This window comes from Cavia porcellus, unplaced genomic scaffold, assembly GCF_034190915.1.
Source record: "Cavia porcellus strain 051 isolate PalLab524CR breed Dunkin Hartley unplaced genomic scaffold, mCavPor4.1 scaffold_1, whole genome shotgun sequence".
Taxonomy (NCBI): domain Eukaryota; kingdom Metazoa; phylum Chordata; class Mammalia; order Rodentia; family Caviidae; genus Cavia; species Cavia porcellus.
Window position 1 is genome coordinate 128,773,317 of NW_026947484.1, and position 27,915 is coordinate 128,801,231.

A 27,915-nucleotide genomic window follows, 5' to 3' on the forward strand; every position below is an offset into this window, starting at 1 on the left:
TATCTCTGGAGGCTGGAAAGTCCCAGAGCAGGGTGCTGGCAGAGTGCAGTCTCGTGAGAGACCCCGCTTGTGCACAGATCCCTGGCTACTCATTATGTTCTCACATGGCAGGGAGCAAAGAGAGAAGCAAGCTCTTTCCTGTCTGTGTAAAAGGAATTAATCCAGGGCTGGGCATATAACTCAGTGATAAAGCATGTCCTTAGCGCACGCACACACACACACACACACACACACACACACACACACACACAACCTATGCTTGACGATTCCATCTTTCTGATCTAATTACTTCTAAAAGGTTATATCACACATCACTAATACCATCCTTTTGGGATTAAGTGTTTCAATATATGAATTTTGTGGAAGCACAAACATACAGTGCATAAGAGACTAATCAGATCTTTTAACACAGTGGCAATATTAGTATTATGGCAGTGAATAGTAAGACAGTGGACTGTCTTTTACCTAACAAATGCATATTAAGATCCCATCATGTGCCATTTTTCCTGGTGTCATTCTAAGTACTAGACACAACAGGGAACAAAACAGACAAAAATCCCTGCCTTTATGGAGCTTACATTCTAACAAGAAGTAGAAGGGTAAGGGACAGACAAGTAAATAAATGTAAAATATGTTTGGGCATGGTAGATAAGATCTAAGGAGAAAAATGAAGCAGGTAAGGATAAAGAGTAATAGCTACAGGCTAAGACCTGGACAAGCGATACACTTTAGGATGCTCAGAAGGATGCTTTAGAGCAATGACATGGAGTGTTGATGTGAATAGAGTAAAAGAGCTACAAGACCATGTGAGAGAGCATGTTTCAGCAAAAAAAGAAGAGTTAAAGTCCTTGAGGTGACCTTGCCATCTTTAAGGAACACAGCATTGTGGTTGACAGGGAGGAAATGATGTTAAACAAATGGTCAGGAACTGTGGAACTGGAGGCTTAGCCAACATTTTCAGGACATTTTGCCTGGGGCTAGGGAACAGAAAAATGATCTAACCGCCTAGTGAGAAATGTGGGATGAGGTTTGGTTTGGTTTTGTTCGTTAAGAAAGGAAAAACTTAAGTGTATTTATGTGCTAATGAGAACAATCCCAAAGAGAAGGGCAATTTTAGACTGCCAAGGAACAGAAAAAACAGCTGCAGTAATAAAAGTGAATGAGAGCAGTCGGCCTTGGGAACTCAGCCAGTATGTCCTTCCTTCTGTGAGCGGAAAGACAAATAAATGTGTGGGGCAGGTGCAGGTAAATGGGTGGAAGAGGTTGGAAGGGCCTGGAAGTTAAGTGCTCTTTGGACTGCTCTTATTTTCTGAAATTGGAAGCAAGGTCAGCAGGGTGGTGGAGAGCAGGAAAGAGGCATTGGAGGTTCAAAGAGAAAGGGAGAATAGATGAGATAGGGTGTGTTCATAATGTATGACCTAGTAAGTAACTTCAGTCCTCACATGCTCAGATGAAAGTCATTTTGCCCTGGACATATCCAGACTTCTGCTGCTGCTGTATTAGCCTCCTAAAGGCAGTAAGACCAGAGTAACAATGTGAAAATTAGATAGATGTTACCTGTAGCTTGATGTGTGCCTGACGTGTTGGGGCTTCAGCCATTCCCTGGGTTAATCTTTTCTTTTCTACCAGTTAAAAGCTACTGAAATAATGTTACAGTCTACAATTAAAACCTTCATCTGAATACCATTCTGTGTGCTTTAAAATCTTCTAAAAATTCATTTTTTATTAATAAGTGACTCTACACAAACTTAGTCCTGAAGAATAAGCTTGATTTATTTACAAAATATAATTATATAATGAGTTTGTTTCTAGTACCACTTCAAGTAAGAAATAGGGTTGAGCAACATTGGAGGAAAAACTGTAGAACAACTTTGAGTAAATGTAAAAAATTGGACCAAACCTGAGTAGTAATGAAGAAGAACAGGTTTAAACGGAACTTTTGGGTGGCAGCAAAGAGGTTAGTTATGGAGCAGAGCTGTGAGATAGGTAAAAAGTTCCTTAAAGAATGATTCAGTGCAAGGATGATCACCGAGGAGGATGTCTTGGAAACTGAGAGAAACAAAGAGGTTTGTACCAAAGAAAATCTGTGATTCACTTAAGAGAACTGAAAACCTGAAAATGGCAATACTTACTGGGGGTTAACAGCATAGAGTGAGAACCAAAATAGAGAGAGTCCAGTCATTTTTCTGTTCGGATATACAAATGATCGTGATTGGTTTGTTGGTATTTTCCATAGTGTGGTGTAAGTGCCACTGCTATATGCAGTGATTTTAGTTGTATGATACACATTAATTTTACCATAACACTATTGTATTTATTTTCGTATACATGGAAAAATATATGTCACACACTAGATCTGTGATATATGAAAGATTGTATGTGATATATCAGAGAATAAAATAGATAATAAGTTTTCATTGAAAAAGCATACCAGAGCTAGGAATGAGCTGAGCAGCATGGTGCCTCCTTGGCAAGTGCAAGATCATGAGTTCGGTCCCTGGTACCAAAAAACAGAAAAAAATCAAACCGATTTATGGACACTTATAAAGCAAATAAAACAACAGGTACTGTTAAGGTGGCAAAAACTGCCAAGACTGAAATTTGAGAAGGCTTGTCTAGGGAATGGATTGAATGTTTATTTTAAGAAGAATATGGTAGAAGCCTCTAGATGTTCTATTAATATTACTCTCTTTCTTTTCATAGCTGGGATTTGCAGATTTAAACCTGGCAGAGTTTGCTGGATCAGGAAATACTACTCGTCGCTGTTTACTGGAAGGCTATGATACCAAAAATACAAGACAGGATAACTCCATTCTTAAAGTAAGCACACTACAAGATTTACATGCCAACCAATGGGATCCCCTGCATTTCAGCAATCATAGTAGGTATATCTTTCAAAGACAGGATGTCTAATGAGAGCATAAGCTAACCACACCGCTGAAATACCACCTGGGGGAATTGAAAAACCCAGTCCAAATCAAAGGAGCAGCGAAAGGTAGCAGGTTTTGGCCTTCGTGATGCTAAGGTGTTTCTTGTCTGCTACAACTTCTACAATGTAATTGCTCATTTGGGAGCAAAGAAATGAATAAAGACCTTAAACTGTCCGTAGCTTCTAAAAGGTGATTTCTTCAGCACTGTGATATATCCCTAGAAGTCCCTGGGTTTTCTTGTGCCTAGGGGCGTGACAGGCAAAACTCAACTCTGGCATCTGCCCTGTGTTTCCCAAATACCATCAGGAGCTGAGTTCTAGTAATCACCTTGCACCTCCTCGCTCACGCTTTTTCTTTTCATCCCTTCTCCTGTCCTCTCTTTCAGATGACTTCACCATTAATGTAGGTGAGCTATTCTCATGAACTGTCTTCTCTATATATTCTGTCATGACCAGCTGATCTTAAATGTGCCTAACACTTCTCACTTCTTAGCCCATTTCCAGCAGCATTTTCTTTTTCAATTTCTTCATCCCTGGCTACATTTTCAATTTTCTTATCCCTGAAGTAGGCCTCTTCCAAAACTTCAGATGAAGTTTTCCCCTCCCTTACCACTGTCTCTTATGATCTGTCCCTTTTGGTCTACTCTCCTAGCTATCATCAATCTTTCCACTTTCTCACTTTGCCATTTTCTCATTATTTTTCAACCCCCACTTGCTTCTCCTCTTGCTTTATCCAGCTTTAATTCCATGATCCATGAGAACCATATTCTTAATACGACTCTTGACTGTTTTGCCCATTTCTCCTTCTTGAATAATCTCCAACCCTAATTGACTTCCACTCTGTCTTCCCTGAGTCTGGATATTGCTGGAGAAGATCATATGACCAGGCTGGCTGGCAAGATTGAAGTAAGGCTCACCACCATCTGGCAGTGTACTCTACTCCCTTTCTCAACTTTAGTTTATTTCATCTCTTCTTTCTCCTGTCTCCTCACACCCCTCTTGTTTTAAGTCAGTGGTCTTACCTTAGCCTTTATTAAGGACTTAAAATCTGTTAAATTCAAATCCACTGTCTTCCCATCACAAACTGACAATGCTACCTTTCTCTCCAGCCTCCTGTTGAAATGCATGGAAAGCCAAGTAGCCTTTCTCTTATGCTTCAGAATCCAAAACTAGCCTAACTGAGGGTTTTTCTTCTTGGATTATTTTCTCTCCTAATCATCTCTCCCTCTAATAAACGATTCTTATAAGCATACAAACAGCTCTTGTCACCCGTTCCCTTTTTGTGGCACTGAGGACTGAACCCAGGCCCTTATGCTCACTCGCCATGTACACCACCATCCTGCTATATCTTTTTAAGAAGACAAAACCAGTATCTCCTCTCTTCCAATCTTAGTCTTCTCTATTCTACCGCACTATACAGTTCCCTAAAAGGAATGTGCATGCACACATGCACCTGTGTGTGATCTCCATCTTCTTTCTGGGACATTCAGGACATGCAAGAGTATTGTCTGATGGAGTTGGAAATCAGATCATAGGGTTCTATGAAACAAGAGATCATGAGAAAACCAGTATAGCAGGATGTTTGCCTTTTAAAGAGGATAGTAGTGGAAGCCCTGAGATGAAAAAAATCTGAAGGAAATAAAGTTAGAGAAGGTATACAGCAGCCTTTAGCTGGAAAACAGTAATCATATACATATCTGTTATTTATTGAGACCATGAAGTTTAGGGCATGAAGTCCTATATTCAGGTCTCATCTCTGCCCTCCGTTAGCTCCCTGATCTTGAAAATATCATTTAATCTCTCTAGGTTTAAAATGACAGTATCTATCCTATTCATAGAAATATTGAAGATTAAAGAAGTGAAACGTGTAAAACATTTTGCTCATTCCTGGCACATTATAAATTTTCCTCTCATAATCTTTGTTAATGTTGTTGCTGTTATTACCATTATTATTCCCATAAGAATGTGAGATGGGCCCGGCACGGTGGCACATGCCTGTAATCCTAACACTCGGTAGCTGAGGCAAGAGAATCTCAGTGAGTTCGAGGCCAGCCTGAACTACATAGTAAGAGCCTGTCTCAAAAAAGAAAAAAGGAATATGAAATGATACTTAAATAAAGGTAGTCAGCAACCAGAGAGTGATATTTCAGAAGGAATTAGAAGAAGCTTTAAGTGATCTAAAGCTAGAACAAAGGCCAAAAACTGTGTGCTCATAGAAGCCACCAGCAGGCATCCAGGGAAGCATTAGCATGGCAGAATGCAAGGAAACATCACCAGATGCTTCAATACCACAGAAATCTGGGAATAAAGACACATAAACCAGGTCAGTACAGCCCCACACACCCAAAAAGTTCATTACTGGGGAAGCACTTGCATTTTATTCTCATCTCTTCCACTCTTGATTTTTGAAATTGCAAGATTTTGAATGTTAAAAATGAATTTTAGCCTGTCTATAGAAAGCAGTTATTTGATACAGATATAACCCAAGTCAACAATGACTTTATTTAATGTTTTTTAAATAGAAAATACTGGATTACATACTGTTTGGGAAGCATTGATTCGGAGAACATGGATTCCATTCTCAAAAAACCTTTTATAATATTTATTGTTCTTATGTTTAGGTTTTGATCAGTATGCAACTGATGTCTGGTGATCCATGTTTCAAAACGTAAGTTGATGCCAAACAAGTGTACTTACCTGAAAGTATAACAGACATTTGTTTAAATGTGTGTGTTAATATTTTATGGTTTTTTCAAGCAATTAGATCCTTTCCTGGGAGACAGACTTCACCTGCATAGAAGTTACTGTTGCCTATTACCAAATGACCTCTATATACTCTAAATTACTTAAATTATAGGTCTTTTGTCATTTTGAGGCTTTAGTAAAAGCATATTTTAAATATACATATTTGTATACATATACATTAAATATACATATAAGTATATTTTTTAAAGTATTGGTATAATCAAAATTCTCATCCAACAATGAGAAAAATAAGGCACAGAGGAATAAAGTAACTTGATCCAGTATCTGTGTGTAGCACAAATATCTGAATAACTGCTAGAGGAGTTCATTCTTCTAGTCTCACTGCTTTTGTCTATTTTCGAATATTTCATGATGCAGAATTAGAGAAACTAATAAAGAGTACAGTGGGCTTGGGTACAGGTCAGTGGCAGCATGCCTACCATGCTTAACGCTCTAAGTTTAATCCTTAGAACCACACACACAAAACTACAGCTATCTTTAGCATTCTCAGATTTAAATTCTACTTTTAATACTTTAAGAGCAGAAGATTTGTTACATATATTGTGTAATTTTTCTGAAACCTAAATTTTATACTGTAAAGCCAATATTTGCAAAAAAAAAAAAAAAAAAAAAGACAGCTAGCAAACCAATCTAGCCACCTACCCCTAAACACTAAATTGAGTTTTGTAGTTCTCTACAATTTATCAAGTAGCCACCAGTTCTTGTAAAATGATGAAACTGATCTGATGAAGAAAAAAGAATATTTTGAGAGAGAAATTGTATGCTGTAGTTGCATAATCTTGTGAAAAGAAAATCCCAGATGACGTAATTCTCTTAAATAGTGATCTTCTGGCACTTTCATATTCTAAAAGAAACAAATTACCATTTATCAAAGTGATTTCATAAATGTCACTGTCTCTCAGTGTAATTCTTGAACATCTCTGTGATACTTTTGAAGGAGGATGTAAAGGCTTAGAGCAAGCAGCTCATTTGTCCAGAGCCCCAGGATTCACACATACATGTGCTTATGTATTGATTTCCTGCTATGTGCTCATATTGGCCTGACCGACCCAGCTAAATAACACCTGCTCCTGCTCTGGCCAGATTCACTTGTGTGAAAGATTTACACACAACAGGAGAGTCACTGAGGCATAGAAGATAGGATCACCAACCACTGTCCCTTGAAAGCCTTGAAAATGTTCACTGAGTAGGTGGCACTGAGCTAAATTTTAAGATAAATAGGAATTTACTAAGCACAGGCGATGGATGGAGATGGTCCAGAAAGGAAAAACAATTTGCACAAATTCATGGCACTGTCACAGCTCATGGGATAGTTATGGACTGTCCAGTGGGTAGTGTTTTCATTTTAGGAGGTCATTTTTGTTTTGTTTTGTTTTTTGTTTTTTGGTACCGGGGATCAAACTCACAACCTTGCACTTGCCAGGCAAGCACTTAAGCCACTGAGCTAAATCCCCAGCCCCCATAGGAGGTCATTTTTTATCTGCGACACTTCCAGCCTCCTTCAACATAATCTTAACATTACTGTAAAATTAAAATAACCCCCTCTCTTTTGTTCTATAGCTTAACAAAGTATAATTGTTGGTAGTTCAAGACACAGGTCTAGACCAGACCTCAAAGGGCCTTGTATTCCATCTTTATGAGCTCGAACTTTATCCTAAAGGAAGTATAGAAGAGTTTTTAAAACAGAAAGTCACGTTTTCAGAAAATGCAATCACAGAAGTATGGAGTCGAGTTTGCCAGGCCATCAGGAAGCCTCAGAGTCACCCAGACGAAGGCCAAATTTCAAGGAGTGAGTTAGTTTTCCAGCAAATGACATGCTTTTATTCTTTATGGTATAGTAGTACTCTATTGTACATAAATATATTTTCTTTATCCATTCATCTATTGATGGATGGATAGTCTACTTCCAAGATTTAGCTATTGTGAGTAACATGTGATTTTTAGCCTTGATTCTATTTATATGATTATTATATTTGAGTTACATATGTTGAACCATCTTTGCATCCTTGGGATAAAGCCAATTTAGCCATAGTTTATGATCCTTTTAATGAGTTACTGAATTTTGTTTGAAAGTATCTTATTGGAGATTTTTTACATTTCTTTTAATCAAGGAATTTGGTCTGTAATTTTCCTTTTTTTTCCTTGCCCTATTTTGTTATCACGGTAATGCAGGATGCATGGAATGAATTTAGAACCATTCTTTCCCTTTCAGTTATATAGAATAGTTTAAGGAGTATTAGTGTTAATTCTTCTCTAACACCATAAGAAAATGTTTCAGCCAAATTATCCACTAATATTGCATAATGTATACAATTGTTGATCATATATAGGACATTATAATCAGGAAAAGTTTTTGTCAACATGATTATCACCTGCCAACCTAGGTCGCTGATAAAATTCAGGGGTAGATCCATCAGGTCCTGGGTTTTTCTTCATTGGTACAGTTTTTATTACTGCTCAATTTCATTGCTTTTTATTGGTCTGTTCAGGATTTTTGTATCTTAGTTTCGTAAGTCATATGTGTGTAGAAATTTATCCATTTCTTCTAGATTCTACAATTTATTGGACTACAAGTTTCTAATGATTCTTTAGATTTCTAGTATGTTGTAATCTGCCTTTTTAATTTCTAATTTTATTGATGTGGGTCTTTTCTTTCTCTTTAGCTAAGTTTGGCTGAGAGTTTATCAGTCTTATCCTTTTAAATAATCAACTCATTCATTGTACTGGTAGAAATGGTGGTCATGAACTTCTTTAGTTCATCCTTATCATGGGACATCTTTTTGTTTTTTTCTTGTGATTTTAAAGGATAACTTTCGAGGATACAGTAATCTGGGCTGCTGGGTATTTTCTTTTAGAGCTTGAAAAGTTTTACCCAACACCTTCCTGGCTTTTCAGGTTTGTGTGGAGAAATCTGCTATTATTCTGATGTGTTTGCCCTTATAGATCACTTAGCATTTCTCTCTAGCAGCTTTTAGAATTCATTCTTTGAGTTTCTAACATTTTGACTGTGATGTGTTGGGGAGAGGTTCTTTTTTGGTTGTATTTTGGGTTCTAAATGTCTCCTTTTCCTAGGTATTGATTTCCTTACCTACTTTTAGGAAATTTGCTCCAATAATTTCATTGAATAAATTTTCTGTTAGCCTCTATATCATTCCATTCATCAAATTCAGTATTCCTTAAATTTGTTCTGCATATAGGAGCTCTTTGATAATCTTTTGATTGTCTCTTGTTTTTTCTTCATTACAGACTGTATGAACTCTGTCTTCAAGTCCTGATATCCTTTCTTCTGACTGATCTTGCCTACTGCTGAGACTTTCAGTTGTGTTTTTTGTTTCCAGAATGTTTGCATGCTTCCTTTTCATAGCCTCTATATCTTTACTGAAGTGGTCTTGATATCTAGCATTGTCTTCTGGCTGTTTGTACTGTGGACCCTTGAGTTTTGAACTCAGTTTGTTCCCAAGGGCCGGTTGTAACTGGGGTTGTCAACTGACGGCTCAAGCCCCTTTACACAGCTTCGAGTCTCTCTGCTGTTCACAGGCAGATCTCAGTGTCCTTAGAGAGACATTGGTCCAGGATTTCTCAATAACCTCATACAGGAAAGGATGTAGTAATGTTTCTTCTGGAATTCTTAAGAGTAAAATCTGTATCTGAGGCCATCTAGAAGCACAAGCTGCTCAAGACTTTGGTCAGAAGTTAAAACTGAAATTCTGGCCATAACCCAGGTAGTTCATATGTTAGGACAGTCATAACTCTGGAATCCACTGCATCTTTTTTAAGTTTATTGATCATCTTAGTAATTGATTCATTCAGCTGCTTATAGTTGGCTTTCTTTAATATCTTTAATCATTTTAACTATTAGAGTTTTTCATTCTTCAGAATTTCATCCACATCAGTCTATAGGGCCAGCATTTAGAGAGTTACAAAGTTTTAGAGGCATGTTGTTGCCTTATTTTTTTCATGATTCTTGTGTTTAAATTTATAGATTAGTTAGGATAGAAAACTGCACTATTGTGGCAATATCTTTAACAAGTGAACTTCTCCCTGTGATGTTTTGAGTGTAACTCAGCTTGAAGGCACCCAGTTAACCTATTCAAAGTACTAGGTTAAATCCCTAGCACAGCACTGTGAGGCAAAAACAACTACCAGTAATATCAATATCGAGAGAACCAATGATACATCAACATATAATTTAAATTTTGTTTTTAAAATTTGCAACTCTTTCAAAAACGCAGGAAGACAAAGGAATAGTAATAATAAAGGAAAGGCTAAGAAACAAGAAAAATAAGAAAAAGAAAAAAATGAAAGAAAAATTGTGATATACTATCTGTATACCTAGAAATGAGGTAGGAGACAGGTTTGAGAGACTTCAATGGGGGAGGGAAAAAAGAAAGGTTTAGAGAGAGACAGAGAGAGAGAGAGAAGGGCGTCAGGCAAATATAAATGAAAAATGAGATATGATATGTGTCAGTTTGACCCAGTAAGTAAACTAGCAGAAACACAAAGTTAGATGACCAAAGAAACAACCTTTATGAGGGAGAACTTGACAGACCAAGGTAAGACACTACAGTCAAAAGCAACAATTAACTGTTACACACAGTTGTTTACACACATGCCCCACACATACAAACCATAAGAAAATAGGTTTTAATTACAGTATTTGCCAGACCTGTGGCGCACCCCTATAATACCAGCACTCAGGAGTGTGAGGTAGGAGGCCAGCCTAGGCCACATAGTGAAGCCATGTCTCAGATGACCAGAAAAAAAAAGCATTACACACAAGAAAAGAAAGGAAATTTCAAAGGATGTGAGAGGGGAAGGAAAGAAAAGATGAGAAAATATAAATGGAAAGTGAAAAAAGATACAAGGATATTGCATTCAGTTTAATGAACTAGCAGAAACCCTAATTTAGCAAATCCTATGACGCAACCCTTACTGTAGGACATAATGTGACTTGGTGAAATACGGTAGAAGTAAAAGCAATAACTAGGACTTATCAGCACTTAGAACCACAATATACCCCCACCCTGGCACTTACAAAAAGAAACACCATAGGTGACAAAAGAAAAAACAGTCCCACATTCCTCCTATTCCTTGTAATTGTATTTATTTTAGGGTATAAATTAGTCCAGAGTTCTCCTCGGCCTCAGTCCAAACAGGCAAAACCTTGTAACAGAGCTTTGGGAAGTCTGAGCTCTCCACCTCCATGGCTGTGGTTGAGAACTTGGGAAAAGTCCACCAGTGACTGAATTAAATTCCAGCTACTGAGCTAAACTCTCCTGTTCCTGGGGCTGATGGGACTGGAAAATCCAGACTGTCCACAGAATCTGTCACTTGCATACTCTGTGAGCAAGTCCAGTGCATGGGCTAAAGCTCTAGAATGTCCATCCTGTGCTTTTGGAGACATGTTAGCCAGTGTCCATGCACTGTAATCACCCTATTCACCACTGTGCTGGAAAAAGGAAGACTAGGCAGTTACTTAGTACAGACAAGGTTCGTGTGCAGAGGTCTTGGGTCTAACAGGCCCTGTCCTGTATCCATTCCACACATCCCACTGGAGTCTCCAGAATGTGATCTACATGGGACTCCACTGCTTTAGTGATAATACAAATTCAAACTGAGGCAACAACATGAACCTACAGGCAAAAATTTTAACTGAGAAAAGAAAATGGGGAAAGGGCTTTGGCTTGAGAGGGAAGCTAAAGGAGGAACAGCTCTGATTGAAACCAGACTACATTATTTGCTGATGTTCATTACTTTCACGTTCAAAAGGCTGACATTGGGCTGGCAGTGTTGATCAATGGGAGACTGCTTACCTAGCATGCCTGAGACCTGTGGCTTTCTAAGACTGTTCTGCTCACAACCTGTCTCTAACAGTTTATTCCGACTTTCAGCTCACCCAAGATTCTAGCTCTGATTCTTAAAAATGTTTATTTATAGGCCTCCTTCAACGTCAATGTCTATACCAATTGCTGGTGAACCCGAGTCTCTGGAAGAAGACAGAAAAGGTGGAGAGACCCTCAAAGTCCATCTTGGAATAGCAGGTGTGAATTTGTAGCTTACTGGTTTTGTTGTTGTTGTTGTTGTTTGTGACTTGTGACAAACAATACTACTTGATTTCCTAAAAAATCCCCCAAAGGCCTTCCAGATTTAAAATTCTATGGCCATGTGTGTGACCTGAAATGGGCCACTAAGTATCATCAGAGTTTCAATTATAGTTAAGCCAGTGTTTTATTTTGTCCGAAGTGATGTGCTGTGACAGAGTGATAGATAAATGTTGTAATAAACCCCATCCCCACACCCCCCATAAATTGAATGCATTGACTCCACATTTAGAACAGGAGACTTCAAGATCTTTCCCATTCTGCATGCCCAACAGCTTGTGCCAGTAAATCTCTCAGGTGTTGCTTCTGTTCCAGCAGTCTCTTTCCCTCTGCCTGTGCTTCTCAAGCCTTAGCGTACACCCAGATCACCCAGAGGGCTTGTTGAAACAGACTGCTAGTACTACCAGCCAGGATTTTGGACTCAGTAGATCAGGGCAGGTGATGGAACTTGTGCATTACAATCAAGGAGATCCATTTTTTGCAAGAAAACTTTCAGCAAATCAGGATCTCTTGTAGGAATTAGAGTCCAGCCTGGAGGTACACGCCTGTGGTCCCATCTAAGGCAGTAGGATTGCTTGAAACCACTAACTAGTTAGAGGCCAGCCTGGGGGAAAACGTGAGATTATGCTTAAAAATCAAAACAAAAACACAAGCAAACAAAAAAGGTGTGCAAAATGTCAAATTGTCTGGAGGAAAAAGACAGAAGAGCTTCTTTCTATCTCCCAAGTTATGTGAGCAAGATGTATTATTTTATTATTTGAAAGAATAGAAAGAAAGGTGAAATGATAAAATTAACATTTTCATTACCTTTTCAAATGTGTGGTGATATAGTTTCTTGCAGACAATGATAACTATGAAATTTCCTGAATTAAGATCAAGTCCTTTATCTGTTTTTAACTTTTTCATTAACTTCTTTCCCTTCAACATTAAATATCTTAAATTCTGTATTGAGAAAAGAAATACCCACCAACTGCTTCTTCTCTACTGCTGGCTTATCAACTCTAGCAGGCTGGTACTTGTTATCAGACAGAGAGAGAGAGAGGGAGAGGGAGAGAGACAGAGAGAGAGAGAGAGAGAGAAGGGGGAGAGAGAGAGAGAGAAACAGACTGTACTTGTTATCAGATAGAGACAGACACAGATCAATATAGATTTAGTAGATTATTTGTTGGTCCAACTGTGTACAGTATCATTTACTGAATTGCTGCTATAATGACTATATTCCTGTCCTGCTTCTAGAGTAAAAGAAGTTGTAGTTTCACCCTAATTTAAACAATTTTGCATTGTGCAGAGGAAGCCTGCTCCTAGAAATACATAATTAGTATCTGGAATATGCATGTGACTAGAGAACTGTACCAGAAGTGGCTTTAGTACTGCTTTTTTTTTTATAGATATACAAACTGATAAGAATGAGTACTGTCATCAGTTTCTAAAGAAACTTTTCCTCAGTGCTACATTCCATGCTGTGTTGATGTAAACCACAGATATTGCCCACATTATAGCCTAGCACTAGCAGCACTAACACTAGAATAGTAAAGTATTCTTTAATTTACCACTGTGTTGGATTTTGGAGGAAGCAAGATTTCCTCAAAAACTGTGAAATCCTAGTGAATTTTGTGAGAGCATATGAGAATAAACCTTACTTTCTTCTGTTTAAGAAGTGCTAAACACAATAAAAATAATATTAATTTATTAATTTTAAGATAGAGTGCTGGTAAATGTTACTAAAAATACTGTAATTCTTCAGTGAACTAAAATATTTAAGGAATTTCTTTTTAGCTGGGTGCGGTGGCACACACCTGCAAACTCAGCACCCTCAGAGGCTGAGGCAGGAGGTTTGTTATTTGAAATCATCCAGGATAATTTAGCAACTTAATGAAACCCTGTCACAAAATAAAAAACTAAAAAAGAACTGCAGACATAACTCAACCCAAAGTCCCCAGTGCTACACACACACACACACACATTTAAGTTTTTTGTTGTTGTTTCTTTCAATGCATTTTTCCCTTTTACTGGTTTAGAAGGATCTCTGTCACTTTCTAGCCTATTTTTCTTGGTAATGAACTTGGCATAGTTTACAAATGCAGATTATAATACAAATTGATCATTAACTTGTTTGAAGTAATTTTAATGCCATATTGTGACATATTACAGATCTTTCAGCAAAGAGCACCTCTGTTCCTGATGAACTGGGTGCCTGTGGACATTCCAGAACATCAAGCTACGCAAGCCAGCACTCCAAAGTATCAGGTAGAGGTTAATAGTAAAATTGAATTCCTTGTTGTTCCAAGGGGTTTTGAAAGTGCTGTGGTATAGAAGGACTTTATAGATTGCAGTATGTGTGACATTAGTATCATATCCAAAGTGATTTTTCTCTGACAGGATATAGCACATGTCATTCCCGGTCATCTAGTTTCTCTGAGTTCTGCCACAGAAGAAATACTTCAGTGGGAAGTACATCAACAGGAATTGAAAGTATTTTAGAGCCTTGTGATGAAGTGGAGCAGAAAATAGCTGAACCAAATCTTGATACCGCTGATAAAGAAGATACAGCCTCTGACAAACTCAACAGGTATCCTTTTAGTTTAAAAGATAAGTTTAAATCTAATTTTTTGTTTTCATAACGTAATAAAAAGGAATTTTTAAAAAACTGTGATTGTTTTCAAAGATGCCCAATGAAACAGGATTCCGTAGAATCTCAGCTGAAACGAGTGGATGACACCAGAGTGGATGCAGATGATGTTGTGGAGAAGATACTACAAAGTCAAGACTTCAGCCTAGACTCCAGTGCGGAAGGTATGTAGAGAACTGTCGGGGATACACTGCAGTAAATCCAGGTCTGTGTAGTCCGTGTCAGCAGCAGGGAGGAGGCAGTCCATCGTGCTGTTACTGCATATTGGTAAAATAAACTTCATGCCCATAAAAATCTCAAGATAACTTTGTAGCTCATTTCTGAGAATGAATACTGAATTTGGAAAATGAACAAATTTTAGTTCAAAGTGATCAATTTTAGGGAATGTACTTCAGTGGTAGAGCAAGTACTTAGCAATCCCTAGCACGCCCTAAAAAGAAAGAATATTTAAAGAAAATTTTGCCTTCATATTATGGTTTAAGGCCTCCCACATTCATTCCTTTCAATAGCTACATTCTGTCTGCCATAATGCTTCAGGTCTCTTATAATTTAGAGGGTTGAGACCATGGTCTTAAAACAGGAGTGAATAACAGAGTCCTTCAGTCTCTCCTTAGTATTTTCCCTGAAACGATAATTTATATGCTCCAGTTTGAAAGGTACAATTACACATGCTAATACTTAAAGAGAGTACTTAACAGTGAAGATGAAAATTTGTAGGAAGCGCTGTATTCAATACTCAGCTAAAGGACCTTTAGGAAAACTGATAAGAAGTAACTGTTAGTATAATTTATAAATTGCCTGGTTTTTAATTCTTTAGCTCTTATTAAATAAACTGAAATGTGAAATATGAATTACTATAGCATGAATTAGATGACTGTAGTCTCATGATTGTACGTACAACAGACATTTTCCTTGTATATTGCAGAAGAAGGATTGAGGTTATTTGTGGGTCCTGGGGGAAGCACAACCTTTGGCAGTCATCACCTTCCAAATAGGTAGGTAGTCCAAATGGTACCTTATTAAAATTCAGATTGACTGTTTAAAAAATGTCATAAGCAGAGGCCAAAGATTGCAAAGCATTTATTACACGAAAGCTTGAAAACAGAAATATCAGCAGTTACATAAGAAGAATTAACAGTTCTAGTGTGGCTCTCACTTTTCCTTATTTTGAGTATTTCTTTTACATTATATGTTTGCTAATTTTCTTAGGTGTATGTTTAGAAGTTATTGGTAAAGGGCTAGTAGAGCACTGAACAGGTTGTGATGTAAAAAGGATATTTAGAAAAAAGTTTTAAATCTTAATAATTTAGGCACAGCAAAGCAGGATTACATTTGCATCTTTTTTTTTTTTCTGTTTTGAAGTTGTAGACGTTGAACTCAGAGCTTTATGCATGCTTGGCCGGTGCTCTACGTTGAGCTACACACCAAGCCCCCAAACTACATTTTCTGTCAGTAATCTTATGTGTTACAAGTAGTGTGTACCTACTCAACAGCATAAGCTAATAGTTAACCTTTCTTGTACTCTTCTTTTCTCCACACCATAGAGATTAACATACCTACCAGACATCATTTTGGGAATTACTCAAATTGAGGAAAAATCGCCTGCCAGGCTTATCTCCTTGATTCTCAGTACAGGTTGAGTACCCCTTGTCCAAAGTGCTTGGACCAGGAATGTTTTGTAGAAACTTTTGGATTTTGAAATATTTGCACTTTTACCAGTTGAGCATCTCAAATCTGAAAACCCAAAATCTAAAGTGCTCTAAAGCTTTTTAAGCTTCATGCAGGTCCTCAAAAAGATTGAGATTTTGAAGGATTTCAGATGTTCAGACTAGCAATGTACCCTGATTACAGCAGAGTGGTGAACGTGGATATAGATGACACCCAGGGGTTTTGATTGCTCCCTGCTTCCATCACCACTGCTGCTCATGATTTGCATGTAACATTTATGAAGAGCCCCCACATAACTACAGCGTAAGCTCAAATTGCAAGCATAGAGGAAGCCCCTGGGCAAAGACAATTATTTTATTCTCTTAGGCTTAAAACTGGAAATATTTCATTTATTCTATCAATAGTCATTTTAATGAATGTTTCTTCCATGTCCACCCAAAATATACAAAATACAGTCTGGCAGCAAATTCTTACATCAACCACTAATGACAGTCAGCTATGATAGTAGGTTAAAAAAGGACATATAAAGATGCTATGAAGGAGGAATTTTAAAAAGGGTTTATAGAGGATGTAACGACCTTTCATTAACATTATTAACATATCCACCCACTAAGTTCAGTTAAATGTTGAGCCAGCTTGTGAGTAAGGAGACACAGAAGAAAGCTTCTTACCATCAGCCCAGGGATGGCAAACCTCTTAGAGACTGCGTGCCTGAAGCACAACCCAAAACCCAGTTATTTATCACAAAGTGCCGTGTCACAATTAAACCTGAATACATCCTAAGGTTTTAGTTTAGAAAAACTACTCACTCACTTAGCTCACATGCAGTGCAGCCCAGATTTCATTTTCATAGGTTCGTCTGCAGGTCACAGGTTCGCCACCACTGGTCTAGCCCATGGGTCCAGGAGACTACAGCCAATGGATCAGCTTGCCACTGCCTGTTTTTATAAAGCAAATGTCATTGGAACATGCCTACACCTGGTTACTTATATATATACTGTCTGTGATTACTTTGATGCTATAACAGCATAGTTGAGTAGAACAGCAGAAATTATATGGCCATTAAAGCCTAAAATATTTACTGTCTGACACTTTTCAGAAGGTAAGATGGCTGAACTAAAAACTGTAATAATATCAGAACTATAAGGCATAGAAATAGAGCAAATTCTGAGAGAATAGCAGCAAGATCACACTCAGAAAAAACGTTCAAGAAGAACTGGTACCTGAAGAGTCTTTGGGAGAATTAAAGATAAGTGGGGTTTATAAAGCAAATTTGGGGAAGGCAGATACTCCTGGTAATAGGAGCCAACAGAATGAATCTATAGATACCATAATAAAGCCACGCATGGCGGTACATGCCCATAATCCCAACACTGGAGACCGAGGCAGGAGGATTGCTGTGAGTTCAAGGCCAGCCTGCACTACATAGCAAGACCCTACATCCAAAAGAAAATTAATAGTAATTATAGGTAATGTGGAGTAATTATTATGTGCCAGACATAGACATAGTTAGGTATATTCACCCCTTACAGTGTCTCTTTCAATGCTCACAACACACTATAATTAGTATTTTAAAAGTAGAAACAAAGATACAAAGAAAGTAGACATTATTTGCCCCAAGGTCTTAAAATTGGTAAGTGGTAAAACAAGATCCACACTTGTGTCTCTGAATGCATTGTCCCTTGCACTTAACCTCTATACTGTAGTGACTTATGAATAATATTATACAACCTACTCAGGTAATTACTAGTAAACAAGTTCTTTTGAGGAAAGGGGGCATGTGAAAGGGAGTTTTGCGACATGAGGTTGACAGGTATCTCGGAATCCAGCTGCCAGGTGCCTCAGTCAACATTACCATTCTTATTTTCTGACATGTACAGTGGGAGGCAGCGGTCATTCTGCAGGAAAATGACTTACCAGATTGGCATTTCAGGAAGGTCGCCGTAGCTTGATTAGAGGAAAAAAGGCCAGTAGCAGAGAACTAAGTAGAAGAAGTGTAATTCCAACCATAAGTCATTTGGCAAGGGTGGAGGGGGTTTAACCAGTAAGTGAACTCAGGACCTTGCAGTGGCCAGCCAGGTGCTTGTGCTGCTGAGCTACATCCCCAGCACCCCCACAAGAAATTTAAATAATAAATGATCAAAAGCATGAACCCTCTCATCAGACTACCTGGGATTAAATTCTGACTCTTCCACTATTTGCTGATGTAATTGCTCTGTGTAAGTCTAAGTTTCCTCACCTGTAAAGTGAAAGTAACAAGTAAGCTACCTAACTCAAAGGTTTTATTTTTGGTGAGAATTACATTACATGACTTACAGAAAGTATGTAACATAATGCCTGGCACATAGAAATCTCAGAGGGTGTACTCTTTATTAGTGTTGTCTTTTAGATGAAAGAAAGATTACTTCTAATCAAAAACTCATATAGAACTTAGGACATAAAGGCATTTATATAAAAAAGAAAATAATTCTGCTTGCCACCCCCTTTCCAGGTGAATACTAGGATAATCATCTGGAACTAGGAGTTTAGTTCATTGGTAGAGTGCTTGTTTGGTTAGTGCATGCAAGGCGCCGGATTCAGTCCCCGACAACACATCGAATAGACTAGAATAAAATAGAATAGAATAATAGGAGAGGAGAGGGAGGAGAGACCCGGGATGTAATTCAGTGATATAACACCTGCCTGACAAGCATGAGGTCCTGATTCCCAGTACCAAAAAAAAAACAAAAAGAATACAATAGAATAGATTATCAAGTATGAGAAAGTCTAAAGTGTGCGTTAGGAGTTGAAGTAGATAAAGATTCATTATTGCAAGTCACAGAAAGGCCAAAAACAAGTCAGAATATGTCATGTTGAAAAGAGAACAGGCCAAAGAGATAGACATAGTTTGATTTCTGGTTTAGCCATCATGACTCAGCTTAGCTATGATCTTGGCAAAATCACATCTCTTACTTGCTAGCATACAAAAAGTGCATCCTTAGGGTTGATAGCACAAGTTTTTGGATTAGGTTGTGTGAGTTCTTAACAATACTTATTAGCCATGTCTTCTCTGCCTCAGTTTCCTCACCACTGAGTAGTACTAGTGGAAGCTACCTCATAAGAATTATAAGATGTAAAACAAATAAAGTAAGATACGAACACCTTAGAATAATATCTGGCACTCAGCAAGCACTCAAGTAATTGTATACACTAGCTAAGGGCCTGACTTGTAGAGTTATTGTGGAAATCAGTCTGCTTGAAGTACCCACTATGCCACTTTTACATACAGGCTTGCAGTAGCTAGTGGGCCTTTATCAGAGAAGCTGATGTCTGGGCATTAGATCAGCTCTATGGAATAAACTACAGTGGCACAGATGAAACCAGAATCATTTACGGAAGAAAGGAAGAAGCTCAAGAATCATGGGTCAGAAAAACAAAAACATGAGAATGGACAGAACAGAGCAGCACACCGCAGGGGCAGGGAAAGACTGTCTGCGGTAACCTGTCTAAGTCTGGTGGGTTCACTCTCGCAGGCCCAGGGTTTCCTAGAAGGTCCAATGTGCACCTGCTTGCTTGTCTTTGAGAACGTTTAATTTTGCTGGCAAGAATTCTGCTTTTATTCTTATATTTATTCATCTATTCATGTTATTTTTCTTTCATCTCTGGCTGCTTTTAGGATTTTCTTGTTAGCAATCTGGGCATGATGGGCCTTGGTATGTGTCTTTTGGTGTCTATTCTGCTTAAAGTTCATTGAACCTTGGGCACCTGTGGGTTTATAATTTTCATCCAGTTTGACACTCAATTCTAGCCCCCAGCTCCTCTGAGCTTTGACTTCTGGTTCTTCCATTTAGAGAGTCACAGGCTGTGTTTGGGTTTTCCCTCCCTGTGGGCTAGGAGGATCCTGAAGGAACCTGCTTCCAGTAGCAAGCTGAAGCCACCAGGGGGCTTTTTCATTGTTTTCCTTCTTGTGGCAGCAGTCTTATACTGCCTGTCGATCATGTGTGTTTCCTCCAGTTTGTATATGCTGATTGCTGATTATTTAAGGCGGAGGGACGCCCTAGTTCTTGTTATGCCATCATGACCAGAAACAGAACATACTTCAAAGGAGATCTAAAAAGCCAGTGCAAGTGGTACTCTCCAGGGTTCTTCCAAATTCTGACTAGCGTAGTTGTGTGTGGGTGTCTACTGATGCTCTGGTGAAGATATTCCATGTTCTTTGAATCTATTAAGAGCTGGCTCTGGGCTGGAGATTTAGCTCAGCAGCATAAGTGCCTGTTTTGCAAGCAGGCAGTCATGAGTTCGATCCCTGGACTGGATAAAAAAGAAAAAGGAAAAAAAAAAAAAAAAAAGCTGGCTCTGAGCAGTCAGCTAAGTCCATCTTAGGCCATGGCTGCCTTATTACCACCGTTTAGAATCTCCTCTTGACATCCCCTTAAGGGACAAGAACAGACCTAGAGGTTGCTCCTGGCCTTAGTGAACTCTGGCACACTCACAGTGAAATGTCAAGTACTAGGATGGATCCCAACAGTTTGACCGATGAGGAAATGGGAAACTTGTACCTCCTGGTAACTTTAAGCTTTAAGCAACAAGTCCCTCCCGCTCCATGCAACACCACCACTTCAGCTCTCCTGGTTACTCGAGATGCTTCAGGGGAAAGAGGGAATGATCGTATTCTGAAATGCAAAGCCAGCTGTCATCTAAAAGACCCTGTATGTTTTTACAAGCTTTAAAAAACCTTTATTCTGTAAGACTAGGAAACAATCGATGGATGATGCATGTTCTTCCATTATAACACAGAGCCAAGGTACTAAGTGCCTCACAAGCACAACAGAAAGCTTTTATTGATGAGGCCATTATTTAAATAGCCTATCTCAGAGTTACTTTATTCAGAAAGCTTGCAAGTTTTAAGTCTTTTAATATTCTCCATATATCATTTATAGAGTCCAGTGCCTGGCATATTAGGGTAACAGGTATAAAAAAGAGACCCCAAAACACAATGGCCTAGCTGGTAAGACAGCTTTCCTCTGAAGGTAGTGTAGTGACCCACTTTGTTACTACACTGTCCTCCTTACCTTTCTTGTCAAAGTTAGCTTCTAGTCCAGGGAAAGCAATTTTCCTGTAAGCAAATAAAACACAAGCTGACGTACATCTCTTCCACTCGTGTTCCTTAGGGGGAACCTAGTTACACAGCCACACCTGCCTAAGAGGAGCTTAGGGATTGTGCTCTCTAGCAAAGTAGCCTGTTCCCAACTAAACCCTGAAGGAGGGAAGTGGAGATTTGGAGGAACAGTCAACAGTCTGCTACTCCAAATTAATGAGGAAATAAACCCTTTTTCAAGCTCATTTTTCCCTTCACATCTCCATTACACAAGTATAGCTTACAGCAACAAGCACACATAAGAACACGTTCAGCCTGACCTGGGGGCACACCCATAGTCCCAGCGGCTTACGAGGCTGTGGCAGAAGGATCACAAGTTTGATTCACAAGCACGATTCCTTTACAGAAGGGCAGATGGACCTCCATGGCAGAGTGCTTGCCTAGCATGAGCAAGGTCTTAAGTTCAAATCCCAGTGCTATACAACAGGCAAAAACCACTTGCTTACTGATTTAAAAAATTCTAGAGCTAAGTGCTATGTGTGGCACATGCCTATAGTCGCAGATACTCAGGAGGCCAAATTTGGAGAATTTTGTAGGTCTAGGAGTTGTAGGCCATGGGGATGGGGAGGTGAGTTTTAGTTTCTAGAAAAATGCATTAAGGCATCACATACTACTGTTATAACTAACGACTATAATTATTAACTCTGCCACCATCATTAATCTGTGTAATGCCTGATGCACTGCTGGATGACACTGATCATAGGATTTACACATAAACACATTTGAAGAGAATAATCCTTGCCGCAATCTGTTAATAGGTGAAGAACTATGAACTATTACTAGATTACTACTAGAAATGAGAGTCAAAGGCTAGACTAATCCAACATACTATAAACATTTGCTATTTCAAATATTTTATATCCATGCTACCTTTAAACTTTAGATAAAAAGGCCTAATGTACCATCTTTCTAGGGTCAAGGTTACTTAGAATAATTTCAAGCACTGTAACTCAACATTCTGAATGTTTTTTTTTTTTCCTCTCCTGCTGTTTCAGGGTAGGGTCTGGAGCTTACGAACAAGTTGTAATTAAACGCTAGCAGTCAAACCAGTGAACAGATGCTTCCGTGTGGATTTCAGGTATGTATGATTGGTGTATCAAGGCATTTCAGTGAAGCACTTAAGAGATAATGTACTTATTTTATGTGTTTTTTTAAACAGGATCTACCTTTGTAGTTCAGGCTGGCCTTGAACTCACAGCGATCCTCCTGCCTCAGCCTCCCATGTCCTGGCATTACAGGTGTGCATCACCACACCCAGCCAAGAAAAATGAAGTTTTTTTTCCTCTTTCTAAAAATGAAGTTCATCTATTAAGAGGGAAACTGACACCAGTTTCTTCTCCAAAAGCACCTGCCACCAATCTGTCCAACCCATTGAAAAAGAACATTTGTCTGCATGGTGGTCTCAGAGCAGTGTGCCAGTGCAGGCCACGGAAGTACACTGCTCCTATGGTCACTGGACATGGGAATGGAAGACCTGCTTTTACTTTTTCCAGTGGAGAAAAAGGCATCAGACACATCTGAGTATAAGTTTAGTATTCAGGTATAAAATCTATGACAGAGGTGCTGAACAGATTTGGACTCTATGTTATTTTAACTTTACATTTGGAAGACAGTATGTGAGTGTAATTTAAATCCTATAAATGCTGTCGGGACAGTTACAATTCCTGTGACGGAAACTTTCCATACTATAGAGTAACTATACTAAGTCTATTAACGCCCTTTGATGCAGCAGTTGATATGAGATATAGGAAAATGTTATACTGCGATATGTAAAATGCTTAATAATTTTAAGTGTATCTGCCATAAAGCAAATGACCAATGTGTTTTAAGTCTGAGGGAAGTGAATGGGTGTAATACTGTTATTATACACTATACAGTATATTGTTACTTAATATTAGATGAGCTGCAGAACCCCACTAGCATTATATAAGTGATTCAAAATAAGCTTTGAGTCCACATGTTAGGCTGCCATAAGATACCCTAACACATGAGCTGTTCTAAATTGCTGAATATTAGGATCTACTGGTTTCAGCATTCAGAATTAGAACAAGAGGGAAATTGTGATATGATCAGAAACAGAGCATCCTTCTCTGTGTCAAGGTTAGACTTAGCTGGAGCTGGAGATCACTCTGACATGGCAGTGGACCAAAACAGGGAGCTGCTGCTTGACATTTGTGGTGCAGGAAGACAGTGTCAGAAGCCGGTTGTTTTGAGACAAGAATAGGCTGTAATGTACATCAGATACGGCTTTTAAAGTAGAATTGGTTTAGCCTACGTATTTTCATGTTGGTAAAATAAAATTATTAGAATAAAAATTATTTTAATATAATTTGGGGTTTGGAAAAAAAGAATAACTCATGTTAGAGCTTTTTTAATATTTTAAGAATTGGATATTCCATATTAATTTAGTATTGCTTTTATAAATAGGTTTTGAAAATGTTTTAAAAATGACAGCCTGTTTCAGAATATTTTTAATATTAAGAGAGGGGTTTTATGAGTCTTCAGTTATGTGCACTATTTTGTGGATGTGTGGTGCTGGGGGCAGAATGTCACATTCAATCCCCCCAACCCTTTGTTTTGTTTGTTTTGTTTTGTTTTGTTTTGTTTTGTTTTATTTTGTTTTGTTTTGTTTTGTTTTCAGTCCATGTTGTCTTGCAGAGTTGCCCGGGCTGGCCTGAGGCTTACAATCCTCCTCCCCCTGTTGTCCTGACTGGTAGAGATCACAGGCATGCATTACCACACTTACAGCTTTGTTTTATGGAAAGAATCAAAGTTTTAAGTAGATATGTGAAGATACTGTTTAGAGAAATCAATGACATTTTTGAAAATATATTTTTCTATTTTCAAATATTCTTTCTAGGCTCTATTTTTTATTGGCACTTCTGCAAATGACTTTTGCAGTTTTCAGTACAAAACAAGTAGATTGTAGGCAAGGTTCAGTGAGGATGCTCATCAGACGTATGAAAGGTACTGTAACCAGGGCAGCGCCCCTGTCTTACTAACTTTGATTACTGCTGGCCCTACGTCCTTATAAGATCGACTCTTGGCATTTAAAATGGTACAGAATTCTTCCATGAGCCAAAACCAATAATAAAACCCTCTTCTCACCTAAAAAATATGGTTCAAGATCCTTTTTTAAAAAAACAGTGTGAATAGATTTTTCAAAAGCATAAAAGTCATTCCTTCATAATATTAGCAGTGTCCAAGTACATCTTGGTTTATATAGTAATAAGTGTAAAAAAAGCATTTTAATGGAAACATTAAATAGGAAGATAAAAAAATGACTGTGTCCTCTGTGGTCAGCACCTTCCTTTTATTCTCGTACTCCACTAGCATAATTTGCATTCACATTTTAGTACAGTCCTATAAAACACTTGTCAGGTGTCTGCCTGATTTTCTTGTTTGTATTGTTAGTCCCTTAACCATGTAGCTGTTAAAAAAGAAGCTGCTTACTAACTACTACATCTACTTTTGAGTGAAGAAAATTGGACTTCAAAACATAAATCTTGATTAATTTTTTTAAATGCTAAAGCCAATCTAGGTGAATGCGCAGATGTGTAAAACCTTTTCTAATTCTGTTTTAAAGAAAATGAATGGCACTTGCAGGCTCAAGTCGGTGACGAGATAAAGAAGACTTTTCTTTCTTTTTTTTTTTTTTGGTACTGGGGATCGAACTTATGACCTTGCACTTAGGCCACTGAGCTAAATCCCCGGCCCAAGAAGGCTTTTAAATGCTTTGTTCGGAAGAAAGTACAGAATTCAGGAGGCCCTCTTCTGTAACATGAGTTGGTGGCTGAGACCGGATAGTATGTGAAGGGCAGAGCTGGCCCTGAACTATCAGTCTACACTTTAATGGTTGATGCCTCTTTGTGGTGTTTTGCAGGCTTCTGAAAACAAACAGCTAATGTAGATTAGTACCACATGATCTGATAGTCTTGACCAACAACCCTAAATTCCATTTCCCATCCTAGCATAGTTATCAGAATGACATCCAAACTACATTTTTCTGAATGTGCTTTTTTGTGTAAAACTCAGAGCCAGAGGTTGACCACTTAACCCCTTTGTTGCTAGAAGGGAAAAAAAATCTACAACTAGCCTCCACTCAAAACATATTCAGCCGGGATTGACAGCACACACCTGTAATCCCAGTAGTAAGGAGGCTGAGGCAGGAGACGTGCAAGTTCGAGCCTGAACTACTTAGCAAGACCCTGTCTCAAAAAAAAGAAAAAAAAAAAAAAACCATTCAGGTTAAGGCAGCAATGACTTTAATAAACTGGAACATCCATAATAATAATCTCAGACATTCAGATTTCCATGCTAACTAAACTACTTTGTGAACTCGAGCTGATGGTATTACATATCTCACTGAAGTACTCAAAAATGTGCCAGGCTTCCTGTATATACAACAAATCCCTGAGAGACTGGCTGGACTCAAATGACGGGGTTGCAACGTATTTTCTTAAGTCTTTAACTTGAGAAGTTCAGAAGTTATTCCTGGTCAGCTCCCTTAGATGGTACGTCATGTGACTGTAGTCAGATATATTCATTCAAATTGTGTTCAGCTGCTACTCATGTGCTAGTTTAGGTACTATCATAATGTTAAGAGCCAAGATGTTAAAGAATATGAAATCTAAGATACAAAGGTTGAAATAGTGCTGTATTAAGCCTATTTTAAGACTGCCCTGAAGATGAAGGCCTTATTCCCTTATGTCTGATTTTCATAAGATAATGTATACATGATGTATTTTAAGTGGCTGTATGGGTAATTACCTCACACAATATGGGTGGTCGCTTGTATAACAAAATTGATACTGAATATATTGTCTGTAAGTTGTATCCATTATAGACAATATGTTCTGCATTTTCTAGTGTTTATGTATGTAACAGAAAATTCTTTTGCTGATATTCATTGACCAAATCCTTTATACAAACTTGTTTGTTGGAAATATATCTTATTTGAGGGATCACCTTCTTCTTGGTGTTTATTTGCTCCTTTGGAAATGTGTATGTAATCTTTCAAGTCATGTAAATGCTTATGAAAAATGGCATTGCTGGCTGGGGTGTGGCTCAGTGGTACAGGGTTAGCTTAGCACAATGTAAAGCCCTGGGTTTGATCCACATCTCTGCCAAATTTATATATATAGAAGTGATTCCATTAGTATTCTGTTCTAATACTTGGAAAATGACCTTCATATTTATATGTATTTCTTTCAGTTGCACAATGATGAATCCAGGAGGTGTTTCCTTTTTTAACAAAAACATGTTTTATTTGTAAAGTGTTTGTAATAATGTAAAGGCAATTATATATGGTTAATAAAAGTCATATCTTAAAAGTTTAGATGTTTTTCGTATTTTAAATTGTCTGCCTAGATAAGAAAACAGAATTGAAAATCCAGTGTAACTTTCCCCTGAGGGTTTGCTTTTATTACCAGGCAGTATACGGCTTAAACACTTTCAGTAGTAGACGCCTTTGAACCGTCAGCAGCCCATGCAGGGGCACAGACTTAGGCCTTGGAGTAAGACAAGCTCGGAACCATCTTCATCGTCTAGGATGGACCACCAATTCTAGCAAATTGTGACAAAGAACATAGACGTTAATGTTGAGAATATGCCAAAAACTTCAAAAATAAATGGCATTTTTCTTTAAAAAAAAAAATATATATATATGCATATATACTTTTTAGTAAGCACTCAGTGTTTTATCAAAGCAAAATTTTACCTTTATGTAACATCTATATACATATATTCTTGTCACACAGATAGTTTATTAAATGGCCACTATTAAATAACTATTCAACAAATGATATTCGTTGTCACCCATACTCCCCCACTCCTACCAGTCTGATTTAGTTCTGAGTATTGAACCCAGGGAGTGTGGACATATATCCTCAGCCCTTTTTATTTTTTGATACAGGACTCGGGGCTGTCGCCCAGGCTATCACCTAACTTGCCATCCTCATGAGGTTATATGTCCCTTTTTCCCCTTTGATTAGTGTTCTCATGGAAGGAAAGTAATTTCAATGCATTCTATGCTGATATGAAAATTATAACAGCAATTTAAAGTTAATAAAGGACTATAACCATTGTGGCAAATCTACGATACATAGAGCCACAGAGGGCTTTTATTAAAAACTAAAGGTTCGCCATCACTAAACTGTGGTTTAGTATGAGTTTGAGATCAGATCCTCTTCTGCCTTTGACAGGGCTTCCCTAGACAGTGCACATTATTACAAGTCACATGACTGAGGAGAAAGCATACTGTGTATGGGCAGAAGGGAACAGGGTATGCACATTCTGGGAAACCCTCCAGACACCTCCCCAGTACACAGGGTCATAAAGGATCACCAAGATGACTTTGTACCAAATCATGGCTTCTCATGCGCCTGTCTCGGAACTCCTTGTCCTTATCTTGGCATTGTGTTCCCCGACAGGTCTTGTTAGGACTTCGCTGCTTTTCTCAACATCTAGTGGTTTTCCTTTTAGGCCTCTCCTTCTCAATCCTGCCTTTACCAATGTTTACCTCTTCTCTTTCTATACCTATGCAGCATTCACCTGGTAGAAACACATAGTGAGATCTTTCCATTTTTACAAGTAGAAAATCCTAAATATTCCCATCTTACATGAAATGCACCAAATGATAAACAAACAGGAAATTATCAAATTTAGACATTCCCTGAGTCAATGA

At 38.2% G+C, this 27,915-nt stretch overlaps 1 protein-coding gene across 1 annotated transcript in view; it reads left to right on the plus strand.

The window, feature by feature from the left end:
- Positions 1–26,568, plus strand: part of Eeig2 (EEIG family member 2) — a 61,681-nt gene extending 35,113 nt beyond the window's left edge. Inside the window, exons 4-12 of the mRNA XM_003479187.4 lie at positions 2,704–2,820; positions 5,551–5,597; positions 11,633–11,736; positions 13,948–14,043; positions 14,176–14,365; positions 14,462–14,589; positions 15,351–15,420; positions 22,226–22,308; positions 22,390–26,568. Of these exons, the coding sequence (XP_003479235.1) occupies positions 2,704–2,820; positions 5,551–5,597; positions 11,633–11,736; positions 13,948–14,043; positions 14,176–14,365; positions 14,462–14,589; positions 15,351–15,420; positions 22,226–22,268 (795 nt within the window). The 3' untranslated portion in view covers positions 22,269–22,308; positions 22,390–26,568. The remainder of the gene's footprint in view (positions 1–2,703; positions 2,821–5,550; positions 5,598–11,632; positions 11,737–13,947; positions 14,044–14,175; positions 14,366–14,461; positions 14,590–15,350; positions 15,421–22,225; positions 22,309–22,389) is intronic.
- Positions 26,569–27,915: the final 1,347 nt, after the last annotated feature.